The sequence below is a fragment of the Linepithema humile genome, chromosome 3 (genome assembly GCF_040581485.1).
Source record: "Linepithema humile isolate Giens D197 chromosome 3, Lhum_UNIL_v1.0, whole genome shotgun sequence".
Taxonomy (NCBI): Eukaryota; Metazoa; Arthropoda; class Insecta; order Hymenoptera; family Formicidae; genus Linepithema; species Linepithema humile.
In genome coordinates, this window is record NC_090130.1 from 24543927 (window position 1) to 24565081 (window position 21155).

Genomic DNA, 21155 nt, shown 5'->3' on the forward strand with positions numbered 1-21155 from the left:
TCAAAGCAACACGCATTACTGATATTACAAATTTGATTTAATTAAACGTTACATCTGTTATAAACATATATAATCTAAAATTGTACGTTTATCATAATCGTTATTATCGTCGTTGTGTTCCAATTATCGTAATTGTGATTTTCATCTTTTGCTCTCTTGCTCCTTTTTTTTTTCATTGTTTTCTTAGTGTTAATACCGTTATCATGCAGAATGTATCTTAAAACGAAGGTATGCTTTAAAGACCTCGTTATATCAATTGAGTAATGAAAAATATTTGCACGAATCTGTGTGCTAAAACGCGTCCTTTCTGAATTATTACTATTTTTTGGCACAAAAATTGTTCAAGTACATTCGTACTCTTAAATTGGAAGAATCAATGACGCAATAATGTGATCCGTAAAGAGCGCACCTGCATTTTAAGATACACCCCACGAATTATTATATATTTTGGAATAAAAATGACTTAGCTTGGATGACTTAGTTTAAGATATATAAGAAAGGATATATGAAGAGTAATTCTATTTAAAAATCTTGCGCCATATTGCGAAATTTGATTGAAGATTAAACGATCCGCCTTTCTCTTAAGATAGATAAGTTGAATCGATCAATACGATTATATCATGATATTATTTCGTAAAATAAGTACATATAAGTAGATGAGCAAAACTGATTGTCATTCTTCGACGTAATTGAGTATTACGTTCGCTTCATGCCGATTTCGTTTATATTATTTTGCTTCGGCTACGTGCAACGAATTTTTACCATGATATGAAATACTCAGCTGACGAGATGCGATTAAACTTTACGCATAATCCGCATCAAACTCGAGCAAAACCACGAACTTTGCTGCGAGGTTCATTATCGCAATTTTGCTACTGGTCAGCTTTATCTGAGTAATAGATATAGAGAAATGGAACGATTTTTTCTAACAGTAAAAACGATAATGAGTATCACATATATAAGCGTAGGAAAGATATGTAAATTAATAAATTAATAAATAGATGTGAATCATTCATTCGTTCGAGATCACGCATTCCTCTGGAATACTGATTGTTATCTGGAAGTAATCGTTGAAAGAGATTATTCTCAGATTATTCCTTGGCGTACGCGTAGAGTATTATAAGGAGAAACGTGCGATTATTCACCGCAATGAATTTTATCGTTTTACGTTATTTTAACCTACCTTATTTATAATCAAAATTAGATAAATCTAGTTGAGCAGTAATTTTAGTGGCCAGAGAGCATCCTACGTTCGTGTGTTTAGGCATCGACGGTTCCTCGATCTGATTCGATTATCGTAATTAGTTCGAGTCACATGCAAAAGCAAGATCAAGAAAGCAATCAGGATGCTTCTTAGCTGATTGTAATCGATTTGGTCCGCGCCGCCGCTGCTGGGGCGTGTTTCCATACGCTCTCGCAGAAATGCGTTCGCATTTGCGCAACACTTAATCCAAAGTCAGTTTCTTGAGGTAGCAGTGAATCTCCTGGAAACTAGGCCGATCCTCCGCGCGTTTGCACCAACACCGCAGCATCAGCCGATACAGATCGTCCGAGCAGAACACCGGCTGCTCGAGAACCCGCGGGCTCTTCTTCTTGCCGCCGGTGTCCAATGAGTGATACCACAGGCCGCAGTTTTCCAACACCTGTTCCGAGACCAGATCGGCATACGGCATGTCCTCGCAGCGCGTCAACACTTCCCAAACTGTTACGCCGTACGACCAAACGTCGGATTGGCAGCTTCGTTTTCCCTTCGTAAGATAAATGTGGAAAGTTTCGATAGAGTCACCACAAACATTTAAATGTCAAATAAAATTTCAAATATGATATCGAAACAATCTCTTGGGTTAATTAAAATTGTATGTGTGCAGAAAAACTTTGAATTTAATAGATGATAGAAAATTCTAGTCTTTCTTTAATGTGCTGTCAAAACAATCATTATTGTCACATTGATTAAAAATAAGCGTATATGTGTAGAAAAAATTGAAAACTAATAACAATATCTGGTGATTCTAATCACGAAATCAAATTACCGATAAAACTGCTTCCCATGCCATCCAACGCAACGGTATCTTCGCGTAGCATTCGTCGACGTAATACTCGCCGTCGTATTTACTGCAATACATCGCCTGGTCGGACACTTTAATCAGTAGATCTTTACAAACGATACAATTTCTGCAATGCAACATATATTAGTACACGGTGTAATATATTTACGAGAGTTTTTATTACAAAATGCATGATAAGAACGTGTTGTTACCTGGCCGCCAGATCGCAATGCGGTACGTTCAAACTCTCGAGATACTTCATTCCCGATGCAATTTGCGTGATCACATTCAACGAGCACTCGTAACTGCAGAACCCATTATCGTATAAAAATTGTATAGAAAAGAAATGGCGGCAAAACCTCCAGTTGAAGCATAATCTTACCTTATCGGCACATCTCGATCGCGATTTTTTAGGAAACTAGACAAATCCCCGAGTTCTCCGTATTCGAAAATGGCACTAAAGGGTTCTTCTTCGACGATCGCGATTATCCTGGCAATGTTGATGTCGCGAATTTCAGACAAAATGCGCATGTCGTTCATAAAGTCCTCCCTGAATCGATTTGTTTTCGTGCAAATTAAAACTTTGTAAGTATAGAAACCTATTAAACAACAAAATTCAATACTTTACCTTAGCGCGTCAACGACACCGCGCCATAAAGACCGAACTATTACTACTTGACGGTTTTGCAGGATACCTAGATCCGGATTTTGTATGCCTTTCGCTTCGCACAGATGAATCTAAATAGGATTAAGTTTTTTTATGTTGAAAGTTTTTCAAACAGAAACTAAAGTGTGGCTATAAAATAACCCACACAGCACACATATCTAAAAGGTATTCAGAAGACATCCCGAAGATATCTTTGAGAGATACGATATCTTTGAGAGATACAATATCTTCGGAATGTTTCCCGAACGTCTCTCGGATAATACATGCTGTGTGGGAATTAAGAAAAAGTCTGTACAAGAACCTTTAGAAATATATAAGTATTGTCTAAAAAAATACAACAGACGAAACTCACCAAACCAAAGTTTCCCTCGCCGAGCTTATCGAGAATTCTTAATCTATGCCGAGAAATACGTGGGACGTCGTAAGTCCCGCGTTTGTACGACACAACCGAATCTCGTACGAGCAGCGGTGTGAAAAGACTCACGACGGGATGCTGATCGCGTCTTTTTATCTAGAACATGTCATAAACGCTGTATTGAGTATTGCGTTAACGATCGCGAAGTCGGTTAAGCTATCGTTGCACGCCGCGAGTTTTCTTACCGTTAAAATGTCTGTAGCCGCATAGTAACTTTCGTACACTCTCTGATTGAGTTTCCCCATTTGCGAGTGACTCAATTTTCTTGGCATCGTCGGAATTATGCACTCCACTCGCGTTTCATCGGTGAAATTCTCGTTGCTTTTAGTATCTAAAACACAAGCCGGCGGCAATGTTATATAAAATATAACTGAGAGCGTACACGAGCGTTTGGTGAAATGCGAGCCGCGTTCATTATTTAATTAATACGCTTGTTATTGCAAATGATTTTGCTAATTAATACGCGTTTATATTACGAGATATTAAATTAACCGCAACCGAATTAAAATTAATCAGGAAAAATGCAGGAAAATTAGAGTGAATATAAATCATTAAGCGTGGAGACAAAGAGACGCGCAAATCAAATTATTATGTTCTGTTAATTATAGAATAATCGCTGTGTTGTGATTATATATACATCATTATGTTTTCTTTGATATAGTATAATATTTTCTACTGTGTTAAACTGAAGGCCCGATCAGTATTAAAACTATTAATTTTTAATGCTACTGATTACTGATTATTAACGTCCTTATTATACAATTCTATACATACCGAAATTTCCCGTTTTATAATTGGATCTCGCCTCGCATTTGACATATTGCTCCGAAGGTACGTTATTAATTTTTTCGTAAGCACTATGCTGTTCGCTCGCGTCGGCGTCGCTGAATTTGTAATCGGTGCTCGAGGCAGCTTTGCTTTTCAACGACAGCCTGGACTGCGACAGGTTGTTCACCACGATTGGCGTGGGTAATTTAATGTTTTTCGTATTGATCGTGATACCCGGTGCTGGCGAGCCGCACAGTAGTGCGGTGTGCTTCTGCAGTAGGGCCACTTTGTTGCGACCCCTCTGCTTCATCAGAAAGATCGTGCAGCTCGAGAAAAAGACGATTACGGTCAGCGCCGCGCTGATCAGACCAATATACGTTGACGAATTGTTCACGGGGAAAGCATCCGGTGTTAGGTTCGATTCGTTTAACACCAATGCTGTCTCGTTCGAATCAACTTCCGTTTTATCCGTCATTGTACGTCCATGCTCAACGTTAATTCTTTCCTCGTCGCCGACTTTGATTTTGTTCTCAATTCGAATTTCTGGTTCGCGTTTGTTCTCGTTTTTGTCCTTATTTTCCTTGTCCTCGATTTTTGTCTTCCCGGCGTCATTCTGATTGGTTAATTGAGATATGTTCTCGGTAGTATTAGAATGTGTCCATGACAGTCGTTCCAACGCTCCATCAGTGCTATTTTTCACGACTGGAACTAAATTACAAAATAATATCTCAGTTTTTTGAGTTTCCGAATAACGAAATATAATAGATTACCTGAGTCAAATATAATCTCGCTTAACAACAACCACTTTGCTTCAGGTTTCAATTCCATCTTGACGAACTTGCCAACTTTTGGTTCTAATGGAATAGATATCCAAAAGATATTCCTGGAACCTTTTTCGCGGCTGCTGTTAGAAATAACATTTGCTTTAAGATCGGTAAATGTTTGAAACATTTCAGGCGTGTTCCTTCGCATTCGATGATATTCCTTGCCGTCCGACGAAAACCACAATTTTATTATTTCGAAAAGCTGCAAAATTGCTAAAGTTAAAAAAAGATTGTCACTACATTAAGAGAATCTTCGTATTTCAACTGCGCACCTTGACATTTAGATCGGAAAAATAAGCCGTATGGATCATACATCTCTTGAATATTCGGAGAACTTGGAACTCAAAAAACAATTCCACGTTATCCCGATCGTGCCATCCGACCCAGTTGGTTATTTTATTAGATTCGAAGATCTCCGTTATGCTGCCGACTATACCGTCGGTTAATTGTCCGAGTCCGTTCAACATCAGATTGTCTATCTCCGTGCCGTCATACGACGTATCCTCGACATTACATCCGTTCGGCCCGAAAACTTTGTCAGCTTTGGGCGCGGTGTAACTAATGATGTCTTCTGCATAAACAGTAAAGAGAGTGCTCTTGTTACGCCCCCACTGTTGTGTTCTTGAATATATTTTAATTACACTTTCGTTTTTACAATTACTTACGATTCCAGGTGCATCCATAAATCTCGACGCGCATACATACAGTGCGCGGATGCTGGCTGTATGGAACGAATCTTACCCGACTCGCGACGAACGGTAAATCTAACTTTTGTCTCTCGACTAGATATGTATTGCTGTTACCTCGTAAAACCTGTAATCAATATAATGTAACATAGTCTTCGAAAAGAGTTCATTCATTTAAATATTTTTATATTTTTCGATTTATTTAGATATTCAAGAATTTATATAAATATTTTTTTCTATGAAGAAATCTGAAAATTAAATAAAATCTAATCTGTTCTTAAATTTTTTACAGAAAACCAATTTTTTTAATTTAATTAAAAGTTATTAATTTTTAGCAAGTTTGAATAGTCGAGTCAACCTTGTTCCCTTTCAAATCTTTGTACTGATGCCACTTCTCGTGCCGCCAGTATTCCAGAAAAAATGCCTCTGCATATTCTTGACCCTGGCCGTTGCCGAATCGGCCCTGAGTTTCGGTCCATGTAATAAGATGATCTCTCGTCAAATCAATCTCCAAATATTCTCGTATGGCGCTACTAATTTGAGCTTTCGGACACCAAGCACCACCATTCTTTTCCTGTCGTATTCTACGAATATTTACAAATTATCACGACTGTACTTAAAGTTGTACATATTAGCGTGTAAATCTTATATACCTTGCATTTTGGGGACCCACGGATTTCATCTCGTAACTGGATGACGCCGTAATCGCTTCATCCGGGATTCTCCCTTCTTCCATGCCAAGTGGAAATATGCATTTTTCTAAAAAATTATTACTTATATTATTATTATTACAGAAATTATTACTACCTTAACTATTTCAAAAACACAAAAATATGTTTAATTCACAAATATTTTCAATATATTTATAATTTTCAAATATTTAACATTTCAGGAATATTATTTGTCTGATTTGTATATTATTACATGTAATCTTCAACAAGCAAACACGATTAATCATATAACTTTGATTAATTCCTAAAATATCTAAAAATTTATTAGACAGAATTAATTATCCTGTCTATCACATGGATTTTGCTAAATCGCTCTACGCAAATATACATAAAAAATAGGTCACATATGTCAGGGTTGAAAATGGAGTAATAGAATAGATTAACGAGCGACGCTTACCGAGAGCGTTTGGATATCCGATGGATGCCTTCATGTACCAGTTGAACAGCATTAGGACTTTTATCAAAAGACGTATTGGCTCCATGATATGTTATAATACCGTAGCGCGTACCGATAATCCGAGCGCATTCACAAGTCATAATACTCGGGGAAGTTTCTCATCGCGTTTCCTTCGGCAGCACCGCGCGGCACATCGTAATAATGAAAGAAAAATATACAATTTACAGAACAATAATGTTCATGAGGGTAATGCAGCTTTTCGCTCGTACAGGGTGGGGATGTTGATACTCGGCGTAGCTTGGCCCGGCTGTTGTCTCTGCGCAACAAGTATGGAACGATCAATATGCGTTATTTCGCGGGTGGGCGAAATTCCGCGTATTTCGCTAATTTTTTTTCCTCACGCTTGCACTCGATTTTCGCGGGAAGTTTGCGAATTTCGCGGCCGCCGATTTTTACATCTCTACTCTTGTACATTCGACGTTCTTACCGTTCGCGAGAAACCGCCGATGCTTGGAGGCTAGTCTCATAATTTAAATGAAACACGTGCGTCGCTTTAATAACAAGCTCATTAAGGTCGGAGCTTTAATAATTCCGTTCGACTTTCATTCTCGCGTTTCTATCGGCGCCTACAACTTTCACAATACATTTCCGTCCCGCGCACTTCCGCAACATTCGCGCGAACGAAGGGCGATCGGCATTCGCGGCATTACTCGCTACAGCCACTACAATACCACCGGAAGAAAGGACCTTATATGGGGATGATGTGTGATAACGCCGAGGGGTGTGACGTTTCGACGGCCAATGGCGATAGCAGTGGCGTTTCACTGCGCAAAATCATAAAATTTCCGATAACCGAGATACTTTCTCAATACGAAAATTATAAAAGGCCGTTTATAAACTTTAAATATATCAATTTTTTCTAAAATAAAATAAAATAAATTTAATATACCTGTGTTTAACCAAAGGATCACCAATGATTCGATTGATAGTGTATGATATTATATGCGCCTTAATTTATTATTAATGACATATGTATATACATAAATAATCGGCTTCAAATTGGACATGAAAATGGAGACAAAATGAACGATTTCTAACAAAATATAAACGGCGTTAATATATTTAAATCAAATATAATATTACTAAAAAAAGAGATTTAATAATATAATTGTGTAGGAGCAGGTGGAGGATTTGAGTGTGTTCAAATATTTTTATATTTGACACAACTTTTGTACTTCCAACATGCTTTTCACTCTATGCTGTTTATTCATATTTCCTCATTTCTGTTTAATGCTACTTTCTGTACAATTGGTAATATCTGTTTGCGTGTTACCTTTACATTTCCTTGTTTATACAAGCGTAGGCTATATTTTTCATCTAGAATCTCCTTGATCAATTCTAAATTTAAGTATGGTTGGGTGGAGGATGTTAATGCTAGGATTATCTGAAAGTAAAAACAAAATAAGTAGATATATATACATGATAAACTAAAATATCAATATTATATTAAATAACACTCACATCATTTCCCAATTGATTAGATAATGTTGAAAAGACAGCAATATCTCGAGATACGCGTTCACTGCTTAAATCCTGACCGATGAGAACAATGACAGAACAATTTCGATTATTACCGAACTTTTCAATTGTTTTTATTGCATTCTCACGCATAAGAAAATTCTAAAATGTGTCATAATATATATTTGAAATTAATTAAACAAGTTAATTAAATAATAAAATCTTCAGTAATGCTAGAGTACCTCCACTAAAAGAGAGAATCCCACAAGAGGAATTCCATTGATTACTTTTAGATCTTTAATCATAAGTTCTTCAAGAGTTAATTCGCTAATATCTGTTTTTGCCTTTACAAGTTTGTTAAATGTCTCGGTTCTATCAGATGTGAGTCCACCAAGTTTCTCAATAGCATTTAACACATCAATATCAGTAGCAGTTGCTCGACCAGCTTCCTTCGACATGTTGTAGGTGTCAACCAATATTGGACCTGGGGAATATACATAATTAAAATAAATTCGTAATTATTAATGAAGTTTACTACGTATAATACCTCGTAAAAGACTTGAAAGTTGAGCATCCAATATGTCAGGATTTTTTTGTAGAACATTGCGTGCTACAAGAGTGCTGCAGCTTCCCACGGTTTCTATGTTTAATGATACATTGGACCATGACCAGGCTGGGTCCAATGGTCGATGATCGATAATCGCTATAACTGAAAGTTTCAATGTGATATCTTCATTCGGAAGAGTATGATGGTCGACTAAAATCAGCTCCAGCCTCTTGCAAGCATCATTCTGCAGATTTTGCAAATTGATCTGATCTCTGTCGAAGATCAACTCAAGTAGCATAAAAATCAGATTGTTCTCCAGAACTCAAGGACTCACCTGAATGTTATTAAGTTTAATGGGATGTTATGAGATCTTAAGCTATAAACTACTTCCGTTTTAATACGAAATTCCTTCTCTGGGATATTCATGACTGGTATCACTGCGATATTGCTCTGCCCACGGTTTTTAGTGTCGACATATTCTAATAATCCTTGAACCAGGGCGCATACAGCAGAATCCAAATCGCACGTTTGATTTCCCAGAACAACACGAATTGTTTGATATGATGATAACTGCGACTGAAATAAAATACAAGAGACAAATTAGATAAAATGGTAGACTTTTACAGATTAAAATATTCTGAAAATGTATGCAGCAATTTTTTACCAAAGCAGTCTTTGACACATTGAGAAAAGATTCCATAGCTCCTTGCGCTTGCATTATATATTCCTTTTTTTCTTTTTCTTCTGTGTGTTCTATAAACACACAATCACCTTTTATTATTATGTTTTTTTTTAAATTTAATATGTTTTCTTACATACCTTGAATCATATTAATTTGAAAGTTAATTTAGGTTAGATTTCTCTAGTTTTTCAACACACGCATGCGTAATTTGAATTTGTACGTCTATTGTATGTACACAATCATTAGCACTGTACCAGTTTCAAGAAAGAATTTAAATTGATAACTGTAACAAGGATTATAGATATCGTAGAATATGTGTTCAACTAGACATATCATTCAAACGGTGCATTCTTCTACAAAATGTTTTTTTAACTTTCTCAAAACTGCATCAAAGGTATATTTTTTTTATCTACATATAATTTTATTATTTTGACTATTTTCATCATTAGTGGAATAATTAGTGATGATCACCATTAGTGGATAATTTAAATATCTTTATCATAAACAAAGTGCAGAATTATTTAACTGCAAGAAAATATTTGTTTTAGACTCAAGATGTAAAAATGCTCAGATCTGTCCACACTTATAACAATAATTCTTTTGGTAAATATGACATAGTGCGACCTGGATTAGTCTCTAAAAAGGTTGATGTACCTGCGTATATACCTCAACCATCTTATAGTCACTCGACGATACCTGATCAAAGTGGACCAACAACACCTGAAATCAAGGATGCATCCCAAATAGAATGCATGAGGCACAGTTGTAAACTTGCCAGTCACATCTTACGTGAAGTTGATCACTTAATTAAGGTGAATCATTTACTTTATGTGTAAAAAAAGGATTGTTTAGATTCATATTACTCTTATCAACTCCAAATTGATCAAAGAAATTGTAGATGAAAAAAGATGTAGCGAATCGGTAATATTTGTATATTGTAACAAGTTTGAATGTGTAAGATGAAATTGATTTATACTAGCCAGGCATTTCGACCGATTTTCTTGATGAACAAGTACACGAGATGATCATAGGCAATGGAGCTTATCCCAGTCCTCTCAATTATTTTGGCTTTCCCAAATCTATATGTACAAGTATTAACAATGTTGCTTGCCATGGTATTCCAGACAATAGGCCTTTACGAGAAGGTGATATACTTAATGTCGATATAACAGTGAGTAATATCATCTTTGATGCAAAATGTCTTATGAAGTCATTTCTTTATTAAAAAAAGTTAAGTTATATAAAAAGAATTGAATTCTTTAGGTATATCTTAATGGTTATCACGGCGATTGCTCTGCCATGTTTCAAGTGGGCGAAGTTGATCCAGAAGGCAAACGATTGATAACGGTAACGGAATTGTGCTTAAAATCGGCTATTGAAATATGCAAGCCAAACGAACATTTTTGCAATATTGGTAAGTGTATATATAATAAAATTTATATTTAATTTTTGCTTCAAAATGTATTAAAATTATATTATAATGTACTTATTTCAATATTGTATAAAATGTTTCCATTTCTTTTCAGGTAATGTAATAGAAGAGACAGCAAAGAAGCACAATTTCAATGTAATACCGGCATTCATAGGCCATGGTATTGGATCCTATTTTCATGGTGCTCCAGACATTTTACATTTTGGTATAGTAGAAACAATTTATTATTATTGACATTAATACGCAATGAAATTAAATACTCAATTTTTTTATTTGGAATTGTTGATATGATACATATATCAAATCAACATAAATATATTGAAAAATATATATCTATTTTTTTCTTCTACAGCAAATGATCATTCTGGGAAAATGAAATCAGGAATGACATTTACTATTGAACCAGTTTTGGGCCAAGGAACGACGCAGATTGAAATTCTGGAAGATGGATGGACCGCTTGTACTGTCGATAATTCTAGGACGGCTCAAATTGAACATACAATTTTAATAACAGATACTGGATGTGAAATATTAACACTCTAGTCTATTTTATCGAACTATGTATAGAAGTAATGCTTATTAATATTATATATATATATATTATACATATATTATTTCCAGTAAAGATGTAAATATTAATTAATGTATTAATATTAATTAATTTTCCTATCAAATCTTTTTTAATAAATGACTATATTATTGAAAAAAAAATCAATTAAATGTATTCAATTAAAAGAGAGTCTTAATCAAGCATGTTTTTTATTATAACTTACATTAAAGAAATAGAATGTTAGTTTTACAAGACTGCAGGTCCCCAATAACTATCTAAACTCAATGGTCCTTCTATTTCAATGCCTTTTTCCTTCGTGACAATGCCGAGGTGATACTAAAAAATAGATTAGATTGTTAACAATGTAACTGACATTGTTAATTATGTACATGCAAATTTTAATACTTTACCTTTGGGAAAGATCTTGCATCTCTGTAAAACAGAACTTGCATAACTTTGTAGAGAAGCTCAATGGCTTGCTCTTTGCTCATTTGGCTATTTTCTTCATAAGCTTTTCTCAATATAGGTGTTGCCATATAAGCACCATATCCTGTCGCAATCACTGGATCATTGTAAGCTGTACCAAGCTTGTCCACAGTTCCTAAAAATCTACAAAATAAGATTTATGATAAACTTCCATTCTATCTAAATTTATATAAAGGAAATACTAATAATAAATGACATTTACGGTTTTCCATCTTCCAAACCAGCAATTACAAAATTATTCCAAAATGGATCAAAATTTGATCGTCTGTTGTACATGACACGTGTTAGCCAACAATGTAGAGCTTTCGGCTTCAAGCTAAATCCATCATCTAAGCATTGTTCATCCAGACTGAAACAAAAATATTAATATATAGCACTGTTATCTTTTGGTGATTAAAAAAAACTTTTATTTATATCTTTCAAAAAAAAAACTCTTATTAACTCATATAATAAATATATTAATTTTGAAATGCTAAGAACGTAAAAATCTGCTTCAGTAATCTAAAAATCTTGCTAAATAAAAAAACTTACATTTTTCTCTCCACGTAACTCTTGATGCATTGAAAATCTGCATAATCTCCGGATGCACCAAGAATAATATTATCATTAACTTTCATGATACGTTCTAGATTTCTGTAACGAGCGAGTGATCCATAAGATCCAAGGATATCAGCAGCTATAATGACTCCGTCTTTAAATTGTATACCAATGACGGATGTACCGGTCGTTATAGGAGATCTGTGAAAGGTGGAATATAGATTAACAAAGTATTTATCTATCCCTTACTACATCATGTTTTCTTGAATTCAAAAAATTTATTGAGTTTGATGCAATTTCAATTATTTTGAGTTTCACTTCATAAATTTACTCGATATGAAAGATGACATGCGAATTTTGTGAACGCTAGATGTAGGTTATGATAGACAAATATGTGCAAACAAACAGAAAAATTGTGCATTATAATCAAATAAAACGTACTGTGATTTTTGGAATCCTCCAGTACCATACTGGTTTCCTGGAAACTGATAAAATGCACCTGGTGTTGGTCCATTATGCCACAGAGGTGCGATATCTTTATTGTTAAAAGCCATTTTTCTTACTGTGTTCACTGTGTTTTACTTGTCACTTTTCACTCCATGCATGCAGTGCCACCAACATTCAAGATTTACTAAATAATTTGATATCGATTAGTTAATCGATATATAGATATATCGACTCGATTCGAGTTTTAATTCGATTTTAATCAGAGAGAAAACTGAGAGTCAGAGAGAAAACTGAGAGTGGACATGCCTGCATTTTACCTGCTATATCTACAAAGTGTCGGTAATGCATACTTGTAAAACATGATTATGGCCGGTATTCATAGTTGTTTCTTATATTTAAGATCGTCTTAAGTCGTCGTCATCGTCATCTTAAGATACTAATATGGCTTTTTGATTGGTTCATAGCATTTTAAGACAATACTTAAGACAATCTTAAATATAAGAACGGACTATGAATACCGGCCTATGTATATCAGAGCTCGGCGTTAGTTGCACATTTTAGTTCGATTCTTGAGACGACGCCTCCCGCTGTCCCACCACCGCGCGGCCGCTGGCGGCCGAGCCGCCGATATGCCCTAACTAGACCGGAGGATGATTCTACTTGTGGCTTATCTGAGTGCATAAGTTGACAGGTTAAAATTATATTAAAGTTAACTTCCAATCGTATTAACCATATCAAATAATTATTTTTTGGGCAAAATAATTATTCCAATTAAATCGATTCGGTCGGTCTGTCAAACTATGCACTCGAATGAGCCACAAGTAGGATCATCCTCCGGTCTAGTTAGGGCAATAGCTTTGACTCAGGAGCGTCTGTGTAACAAAGAGGCTGATGATGAGCGGGCACCTTCCAGAAAATAAAATTTTCTCCGTTATAAAAATAATATTTATTTTTACTAATTATAATTAAATATCTTTATTATAATACATTTATTTTAATAATTTACGTAAACAATAATATATAATATTTAAAAAATAAAAATAATAAAAATAAATCAAATTATTAAAAAATTTAACTTTTTAATAAAAATTGTATGGCTTTTTATTAAAAAATCAATAGCTTTCCATATTACCCCTGAGATACTATTGTAAATGCGTTTTTTAAAAAGTGGTTTCCCCAATAGGCCTATTTTACTAAAAAATAACAAAGATGATTTAATATCTATATAAATATGGCTTGGCAGAAAATTTTATATAAGGCTTAGATGATATTTTATATTTAAGATAACAAAAGAGAAACAAATAAAAAAATTAAATAAATTAAAAAAAATAGAAATAGTTAATTTATAAAACTTTTGTTGGATTTTTTTGGTTATTTGCATGATTTTATTAAGAACATCCACAAAAATAGAAGAACTAGTTTGCATCAAAGAGAATAATGATGCATTGCTCACAAAAGAACGGCTTTCCGTTTTTATTAATTTTATTTTACAGAAAGAGTATTTGCATAAATGTGTACCGAAGGCGTTTATTATCAATATTCGAATTACTTTTATTAAATATACGTAAATTAAATTTAATAATTTAAATTTTAAAATATGAGGACAAAAAGAAATGTAATTGAATTAAAGTACTAAAATTAATTTACCACAAACATAATCAGGGTATCGAAAGATCTTTCAATCCCTCCAGGCGGTTTTTCGAAATTCGTAAATTTTTGAAAAAGTTTGAGGTGTTGGGAGTTATGGGTCGCCACCATTTTTTGTTGTTAACAAATAATTGTTAACAATAAATGTTAACAATAAATGTTAACAATAAATGTTAACAAATAATTGTAGCAAAATTTGATACGACTTTATTAATATTGGCAAAGTTTGATGATTATTAATAAGTAATGATAAATATTATCAAAGAATTTGATAAGTATAAACAGATTATTTTTTAATAATTATCTAAGTGTTTGGTAAATATTACCAAACTATGTGTGATAATTATAACGAAACGATTTGTAAATATAAACGAATTGTTCAGTAATAATTACTAAATTATTTGACATTATTGAATATTTATCATAAAATCATATAATAACTATAGCTAAATGATTTAGTAAGTATTAACCAATTTTTTAGTAATAGTTTAGTAATAATTATCAAATTATTTGACATTTAACATAAAATCACGTAATAACTATAACTAAATGATTTAGTAAGTATTAACCAATTTTTTAGTAATAGTTATTGAATTATATATTAGATATCACTATATTATTTAATTATAAAATATTAAAATTTAGTAATATTTACATTATTTTCTCAAAACTATTTTACTCAATTATTTAGTATCCTATAAGAAAATGTTCCACAAAATGCTACAAGAAAAGTTTTTATAAGAACTTATGTGAGTTTTATACACTGAAAGAACAAAATAGTTACAATTACCATAATTTCACTATAATTTATAATCTGTAAAAGGGACAACCACATTTTTATAGTTATTTTAACAATACGAATTATAGCTGACTCAATACTATATTATTGTTGTCATAACTTTAACATGCATTCATGCAACTATATACATGGTTGTATACCCTATAACCTGTGATTTTTATATAGTAAGTTGTGTTATAAATATAATAACTGCGACTATAATTAAAAGTTCAAGAAATCATATGATTTTATGATAAATGTCAAATAATTTTATAATTATTACTGAACTATTACTAAAAATTTGGTTAATACTTACTAAATCATTTAGTTATAGTTATTACATGATTTTATGATAAATGTCAAATAATTTGGTAATTATTACTGAACTATTACTAAAAAATTGGTTAATATTTACTAAATCATTTAGTTATAGTTATTATTACATGATTTTATGATAAATGTTAAATAATTTGGTAATTATTATTGAACTATTACTAAAAAAATTGGTTAATACTTACTAAACCATTTAGTTATAGTTATTACATGATTTTATGATAAATGTCAAATAATTTGATAATTATTACTGAACAATTCGTTTATATTAACAAATTGTTTCGTTATAATTATCATACATGGTTTGATAATATTTACCAAACACTTCGATAATTATTAAAAAATAATCTGTTTATACTTAAATTAATAAATAATAATAATTTAATAATAATAATAATAATAATAATAATAATAATAATAATTTAAAAAATAATCTGTTTATACTTAAGTTACTTTAAGTTTGGATTATTATAACTAATCCTTTTTTTCAGTGTGCCTAAAATGGAACGCGAAATTTTGCGGTCGTAGTCGCGGTTGTTGCGGGCGTTAAGTGGAACGCACCCATTGTGCATCAAAGTTGCGAGTGTCTCTTTAAAAGTGTCGAACATTGGTGGTAATGTGTTGAACTTCATGGGAACCTCTATACAACAACATCGTGATTTCGACAATTCGCCTCTACGTGCTCGAAAAAGACGAAATCTGTCTTCATCAAGCGATTTCAAGCTGTTTTCTCGTCGAATAGCATCAATAGTACAAACATCGCAAGGTATGTAATTAGTTGTATTAATTATACTTTTTGCAACATTTGGATAATGTAAATAAACGAAGATTGCCATTGTTTGATACTGCTACGCTCATAAACATAACGGCCCGTATTTAGGGTTAGAGCCCTAACATCGTTAAAGCGCGAAATCTGAATACGGATCTATTGTCAATATAATGATGCCTTACAGATTAATGAACCCAGACAGCACAGCATATTCAAAAGACATTCAGAGGATATCCAGAGAAGACGTTTTTAAGATGACAGGACGTCTTCTGGATATCCTTTCGATATATTTTGGACATTGTGCTGTCTAGGAAATTTTATTAAAATCCACAATTATAACATATAAAATTTTAACTACATTATAATTGTTTTCATCTGTGGAAACTATCAGAATAATAGTAGAACTATTAAAAATATAGTTTTTATGCATTTAAAAAATTATATTTTATTTTTGGAAGTTACAAAGCAGTTAGTTATTTATTATTAAAATAGTTTTTCTTATATAAATGTTTTGTATCTCTTCTCTTAACATTTTATTTTATAATTATTCCATTCAATATATTGTGTTTTGCATTAAAATGCAATCATAATTTTTTCAATTTATAATATATACATAAAAAAGGCAATGTTAAGATTACATTCTTATAATCTATAATCTTATAACCTAAATGCGCTGATAAGAGAAAAAATCTTTAAACACTAGCATTGGCACGTTCTCAATATTACTCAGATTTATTGCCATATATTATTAAATATTATTATTATTATTATTTATATTAATATAGGCATTTGTAGATGATTCATAAGTTTAATTAAAAGGAAAGATAAATCATCGCGATCGATAGCACAAATACCATGTATGAGAGCATTGTTACAGATGATGAGTTATTATTATTTTTCTTCTTATCGGTGGTATTATTTGCCAAAGCTGCGTTAATTGCTCTCATAAGAGGATAATCACGTTCCTTGAACATCATGTCACCATGAAGTGATGCACAGTTACCTCGAAAATCGTCCGTATCGATGCTCCATATCATAACACCCGCCAGATTTTGTTTTTTTACGTATTCCACCTAATAGAGATTATTAATATTTACATTTTTTTTCAAGTATTTAAAATTCAATAGTTCGTGTAAAAAAATTGCAGTACAAAATACAATTGAATTAATAATTTGCTACGTTTTATACATAAAAAGAAAAAGATACCTTGGCTATCATTGCTTTGTGATCATCATAAACCACGACATTGTCCTTTTTAATCGCATAAGCTGTGCTGCTGTGGTTATCCCATCCAGTTGTCCAATCTTGCGGATAAAATACCAATGCCTCGCAAATCTGCACAAAATAAGTACAATTTATTTATAATAACTGCGCATGAAAACCATATATTTTGACAGTATAATTACAATTCCAAGTAAAAGATGAAAATATTTAAAAATAATTACGATAGCTATAAAAAAGACAAGTTATGAGTAAAAGCTTTAGCCTAAAAATTATATAAATATATGAAAACATACCTCGTTAAATCCCATAAAGCCTTCTTGAGAAGTATAAGGTCCTTTGAATCCAGTATCCAGACTAGGCAAACCAATCGGACTTACTTTTAGCGATTCTGGTATTTTTGTTAGATTGAAAGTTCTTCCATACATTGCCAGTCCTAAGACTAATTTGTCAGCTGGAGCTCCTTGTCGTAGCAAATACGTAATAGTATTTTCCTAGATGTTAAAAATATAATCTCTATATGAATTATGCCACTATATGATCGTTTTAAAATTAATACAATATATAATTTTTGTCAATAGTATTTCTTTAAAATCTTAGCAAGCAATTATCGAAATTTATGAAAATTTTGAATAAATATTATTGACAAAAATTGTCTTTTGTATTCGTTTTAAAGCTATTACAAAATTATATTTCTTACCACACTTAATCCATCCGTACTCCGCAACGGTGAATTTGGTAGAACTTGTTTGTCCCATGCTCCGTGATAATCATATGCCATCACATGAATGTGATCAAGGTATTTGGAAATTTCAGGAATATCGTACGCGGTATTGATAGTTTGATTGGCTGCGCTTATAGCTGCCGTCAGTAAGAAGCGATTTTTAAAAATATCTCTCAGTTCCTGTCGCACGATAAATAACAGATTCAGCTTTACATGTACGTGTGTATAAAAAAAAAAACGGTAAAATTTAACATTCCTACCTTTACGAGACTAACAAAATTCTGTTTATCATACAAAGCACCACCGCGACTCCCAGGATATTCCCAATCAAGATCCAGTCCGTCAAATCCGTATGTGCTGTTGTAATAAAATTTAATTTTTAAACACAACAACAATTTTTTACTGTGATAGTAAAATTCTTTTTTTTTATATTTTAAGTAGATATCATAAAGAATTAAATTTTATAAAGCATATTCCAGAAGTGATAGCCACGTATAATAAATTTCTTGACTGAAAAATATGCTTGAAGAAATAGCATAATAGTACAATCTATAAAGTTGATTGATATAAGTGTCATAAAAGACATACTTTAGAAATTTGAAGGTACTGGCGACAAAAGCTTTTCTACTATCCGGTGATGCAGCCATTTTCGAATAATTTGCGCTTCCTTCATTCCATCCACCAACACCGAGCAATACTTTCACGCCTTGTTTATGTAGTGCAGTCATCTTTCTGTAGTTGCCTACTCCTGTATTCAATTATTTTCAAATTATTTTAAAAAATTTTAATTCAATATGACTTAAATCATTAAATTTTTAAATAAATAAAATCTCAAAAAATTAATATGAATAGTTAGTAAATTTTTTGAACAATTTAATATTATTTTTTTCTTTTGTTACAATAATCTTAAATTTAAATTTAAAATTTAAAATTTAAAATTATTGTAATAAAAGATACTTGAGTTCACAGTAGAAATTTTATCACATAGATTATTCTTTAATTAATTAATTTTTATGGTAATTTGAATTTGCTACAACTTGATGTAAGCTTAATCTTACATCAAAGTTGCCATTACCGTCTTTTTCCATATCCGCCCAAGGATCGAGACTTCTTATCGTCCAATCTGATGCATTTATACCAGCAAATGCGTAAATTAAATGAGTGCAGTGTTCCGTACGGAGATTTTCTATCAAAAATGCACCATTTCCTGGTCGATAGGCTGCCCAAGAGGCAACGTAACAAACGACAACTTTGTCATGTTTTGGTTTCGGGAATCCTATAACAAAAATATTATAAATTAATATAACTAAATTCATAGATTTACATTTTGTAAGAATAAAATATATAGTCTAATAAATTAAATTCATGGATTTATTTAACTTAAAAGAAGATTTACTATGTAGAAATTAATGTTATCTCATTTATAATCACTTTAAAAGAGATAACAAATTAATTACATAGTAAATTTTATTCTAATTTGAAAAAATCCACAAATTTAATTATCTGACCATATACTTTGTTCTTATAGAATGCAAATCTACGAATTAATTACATAAATATTTAAGATAAATGTTAAATAATATCAAAAAGTTGTGGAAAATAATATCCAAAGATATTTTCAATAAAAAAATTGATTCTTAAATCAATGAAAGAATTCATAAAAGGAAAGGAATGTTGGAAAATAATTTCGAGACACCGTGTATATACATTCGTGAACCTTATGAAAATGTCGCGTCCCCATTGTGCGGCATGTCGGCTTTTACTTTCGCTCGTCAATACGTAAACGCGGGAATTAATATCACTGACAAACGCAATGTACATTCTATTTAGTATTCTCTATCCTTTTCTTTATATTATATAATATATAAATATTAAGTATAAATAGATAGATGTGTTGCATGCGAACTCACCGTGAACGTTACAAGTTCCAAGAAATAAAATCGTAAAAAACGCCACGTCGGTAAAAGACATCGTAATGCGTCGAACTCTTAATGCGTCGAACTTCTAATGCGACAAACTCCTAATACGGTATATCCGTTTGGCGAACTGTAACAATATTTCATATTAATGAATTTGCAATGCCGTACGTCGAATACAGTAAACACTAAAACTCCGTTGAAAGCCATAAATTGTCAGACCAATTTTTACCTCGGAATTACTTGGTTTTACTTGGGTTTTCTTAACGTTCACTGCGCAACTGCGATTTGACGTGGTATTAATGTTTGTTATAATTGGGAATATTAAACAGCTTACTTCACTTGTGACTAATTTAATTTTTCGCTTTCGATAACGGTGTTATCGGGATCGCACTTTATGTATTTTAAGTCGAAAAACGCCGAATATTTACATCTGCTGTTGTTATCACAAGTCGCGTTCTCGAATAATTTAAATATTGAAACACGTAGCTGATACTGATATAGAATATCGGTACCGATTTCTTCGGCTGTAGGCTGTGGACTGTTGGGAGTCGGTTTCATGCACATCTACCAGACCAGATTACTTTCACTCCTAACTGTTCATTCGAGCGAGGGACGAGGAGGACAACGCTCGCGAATGCTCGCACGACCGCGAGCAAGATACACGTAGAACTTGTTATATATTGCCGGAAGTTTCCTTTGTTCCATAGAATCTTCTGAATTTTAAAAATAATCAGAATATAATATAATATAAATATTTAATATTTGCATATTATACTCTGTTCAACCCTTTCAGTGTTATGGATGTGTTAACATTTCCAGTAAGCAGGATACTGTGAACACTATAAGAGTGTTTACGCGTCTGCTAAATCGGGCATCGCAAGCACTATGAACTATAAACATGAGCTTATAAACAGTGGTTAAAAAAAAAGAAGTAGAAAATGAGGAAAAAAGAGAAAGACGAAGTATTAAAAAAAAATATTTTTAACTGTAAATAAAAAATGTCACGATAAAGTATGAAAAACAAAATAGGAA

At 32.4% G+C, this 21155-nt stretch overlaps 5 protein-coding genes across 6 annotated transcripts; 1 reads left to right on the forward strand and 4 right to left on the reverse strand.

Annotated features, from left to right (window-relative positions):
• Positions 1–19: 19 nt before the first annotated feature.
• Positions 20–7414, reverse strand: LOC105668824 (discoidin domain-containing receptor 2-like). Of its 2 annotated transcripts, none has more exons than XR_010888968.1 (15): positions 6534–7414; positions 6059–6164; positions 5764–5989; positions 5385–5532; positions 4992–5290; positions 4666–4921; positions 3902–4603; positions 3313–3458; positions 3065–3223; positions 2674–2783; positions 2428–2595; positions 2258–2350; positions 2031–2172; positions 1184–1748; positions 20–1057 (listed from the first exon to the last, which is right to left on the reverse strand). XR_010888968.1 is itself a non-coding variant. In XM_067350984.1 (15 exons), the coding sequence occupies exons 2-15, from the start codon at positions 6616–6618 to the stop codon at positions 1446–1448; spliced, it is 2943 nt and encodes a 980-aa protein (XP_067207085.1). In that variant the 5' UTR covers positions 6619–6849; positions 7021–7414; the 3' UTR covers positions 20–1445. The 2 variants fall into 2 exon arrangements, 1 of the variants encoding a protein (XP_067207085.1); XM_067350984.1 differs by having other exon boundaries at positions 20–1748; positions 6534–6849; positions 7021–7414.
• Positions 7415–7776: 362 nt separating this feature from the next.
• pn (exopolyphosphatase prune) lies at positions 7777–9544 on the reverse strand. The gene is made up of 7 exons (XM_012361442.2): positions 9418–9544; positions 9263–9351; positions 8933–9174; positions 8599–8870; positions 8294–8535; positions 8055–8213; positions 7777–7977 (listed from the first exon to the last, which is right to left on the reverse strand). Exons 1-7 carry the CDS (start codon positions 9425–9427, stop codon positions 7801–7803), a joined length of 1191 nt encoding a protein of 396 aa, XP_012216865.2. The 5' UTR covers positions 9428–9544; the 3' UTR covers positions 7777–7800.
• On the forward strand, positions 9532–11359 carry LOC105668826 (methionine aminopeptidase 1D, mitochondrial). The gene is made up of 6 exons (XM_012361443.2): positions 9532–9674; positions 9829–10092; positions 10260–10451; positions 10544–10694; positions 10807–10917; positions 11065–11359. The coding sequence occupies exons 1-6, from the start codon at positions 9594–9596 to the stop codon at positions 11253–11255; spliced, it is 990 nt and encodes a 329-aa protein (XP_012216866.1). The 5' UTR covers positions 9532–9593; the 3' UTR covers positions 11256–11359.
• A 95-nt stretch (positions 11360–11454) lies between these two features.
• On the reverse strand, positions 11455–12890 carry Prosbeta7 (proteasome subunit beta type-4). Its single transcript, XM_012361132.2, has 5 exons — positions 12727–12890; positions 12280–12486; positions 11951–12097; positions 11673–11871; positions 11455–11598 (listed from the first exon to the last, which is right to left on the reverse strand). Exons 1-5 carry the CDS (start codon positions 12837–12839, stop codon positions 11509–11511), a joined length of 756 nt encoding a protein of 251 aa, XP_012216555.1. The 5' UTR covers positions 12840–12890; the 3' UTR covers positions 11455–11508.
• A 3785-nt stretch (positions 12891–16675) lies between these two features.
• LOC105668760 (probable chitinase 2) lies at positions 16676–20775 on the reverse strand. Its single transcript, XM_012361295.2, has 9 exons — positions 20353–20775; positions 20115–20250; positions 19280–19480; positions 18793–18952; positions 18465–18561; positions 18181–18384; positions 17777–17974; positions 17466–17594; positions 16676–17332 (listed from the first exon to the last, which is right to left on the reverse strand). Exons 2-9 carry the CDS (start codon positions 20173–20175, stop codon positions 17072–17074), a joined length of 1311 nt encoding a protein of 436 aa, XP_012216718.2. The 5' UTR covers positions 20176–20250; positions 20353–20775; the 3' UTR covers positions 16676–17071.
• Between the last annotated feature and the right edge of the window lie 380 nt (positions 20776–21155).

Coding starts and splice junctions, on each gene's coding strand:
- LOC105668824 (XM_067350984.1), bottom strand. CDS start 6,618: ATGGAGCCAATACGTCTTTTGATAAAAGTCCTAATGCTGTTCAACTGG. Junction 2,784..3,064: donor GCGAGGGAAACTTTGGTTTG/GTGAGTTTCGTC, acceptor AATCCTATTTAG/ATTCATCTGTGCGAAGCGAA. Junction 1,749..2,030: donor CATGGGAAGCAGTTTTATCG/GTAATTTGATTT, acceptor TATCTTACGAAG/GGAAAACGAAGCTGCCAATC.
- pn (XM_012361442.2), bottom strand. Junction 9,175..9,262: donor ATGTGTCAAAGACTGCTTTG/GTAAAAAATTGC, acceptor ATTTTATTTCAG/TCGCAGTTATCATCATATCA. Junction 7,978..8,054: donor CTAATCAATTGGGAAATGAT/GTGAGTGTTATT, acceptor TTTTACTTTCAG/ATAATCCTAGCATTAACATC.
- LOC105668826 (XM_012361443.2), top strand. CDS start 9,594: ATGTGTTCAACTAGACATATCATTCAAACGGTGCATTCTTCTACAAAA. Junction 9,675..9,828: donor TTCTCAAAACTGCATCAAAG/GTATATTTTTTT, acceptor TATTTGTTTTAG/ACTCAAGATGTAAAAATGCT. Junction 10,452..10,543: donor TACTTAATGTCGATATAACA/GTGAGTAATATC, acceptor TGAATTCTTTAG/GTATATCTTAATGGTTATCA.
- Prosbeta7 (XM_012361132.2), bottom strand. CDS start 12,839: ATGGCTTTTAACAATAAAGATATCGCACCTCTGTGGCATAATGGACCA. Junction 12,487..12,726: donor GGAGGATTCCAAAAATCACA/GTACGTTTTATT, acceptor CACCTTTCACAG/ATCTCCTATAACGACCGGTA. Junction 11,872..11,950: donor GGTTTGGAAGATGGAAAACC/GTAAATGTCATT, acceptor CTTATTTTGTAG/ATTTTTAGGAACTGTGGACA.
- LOC105668760 (XM_012361295.2), bottom strand. CDS start 20,175: ATGTCTTTTACCGACGTGGCGTTTTTTACGATTTTATTTCTTGGAACT. Junction 17,595..17,776: donor GCTTTATGGGATTTAACGAG/GTATGTTTTCAT, acceptor TATTTTGTGCAG/ATTTGCGAGGCATTGGTATT. Junction 17,333..17,465: donor ACAAAGCAATGATAGCCAAG/GTATCTTTTTCT, acceptor AATCTCTATTAG/GTGGAATACGTAAAAAAACA.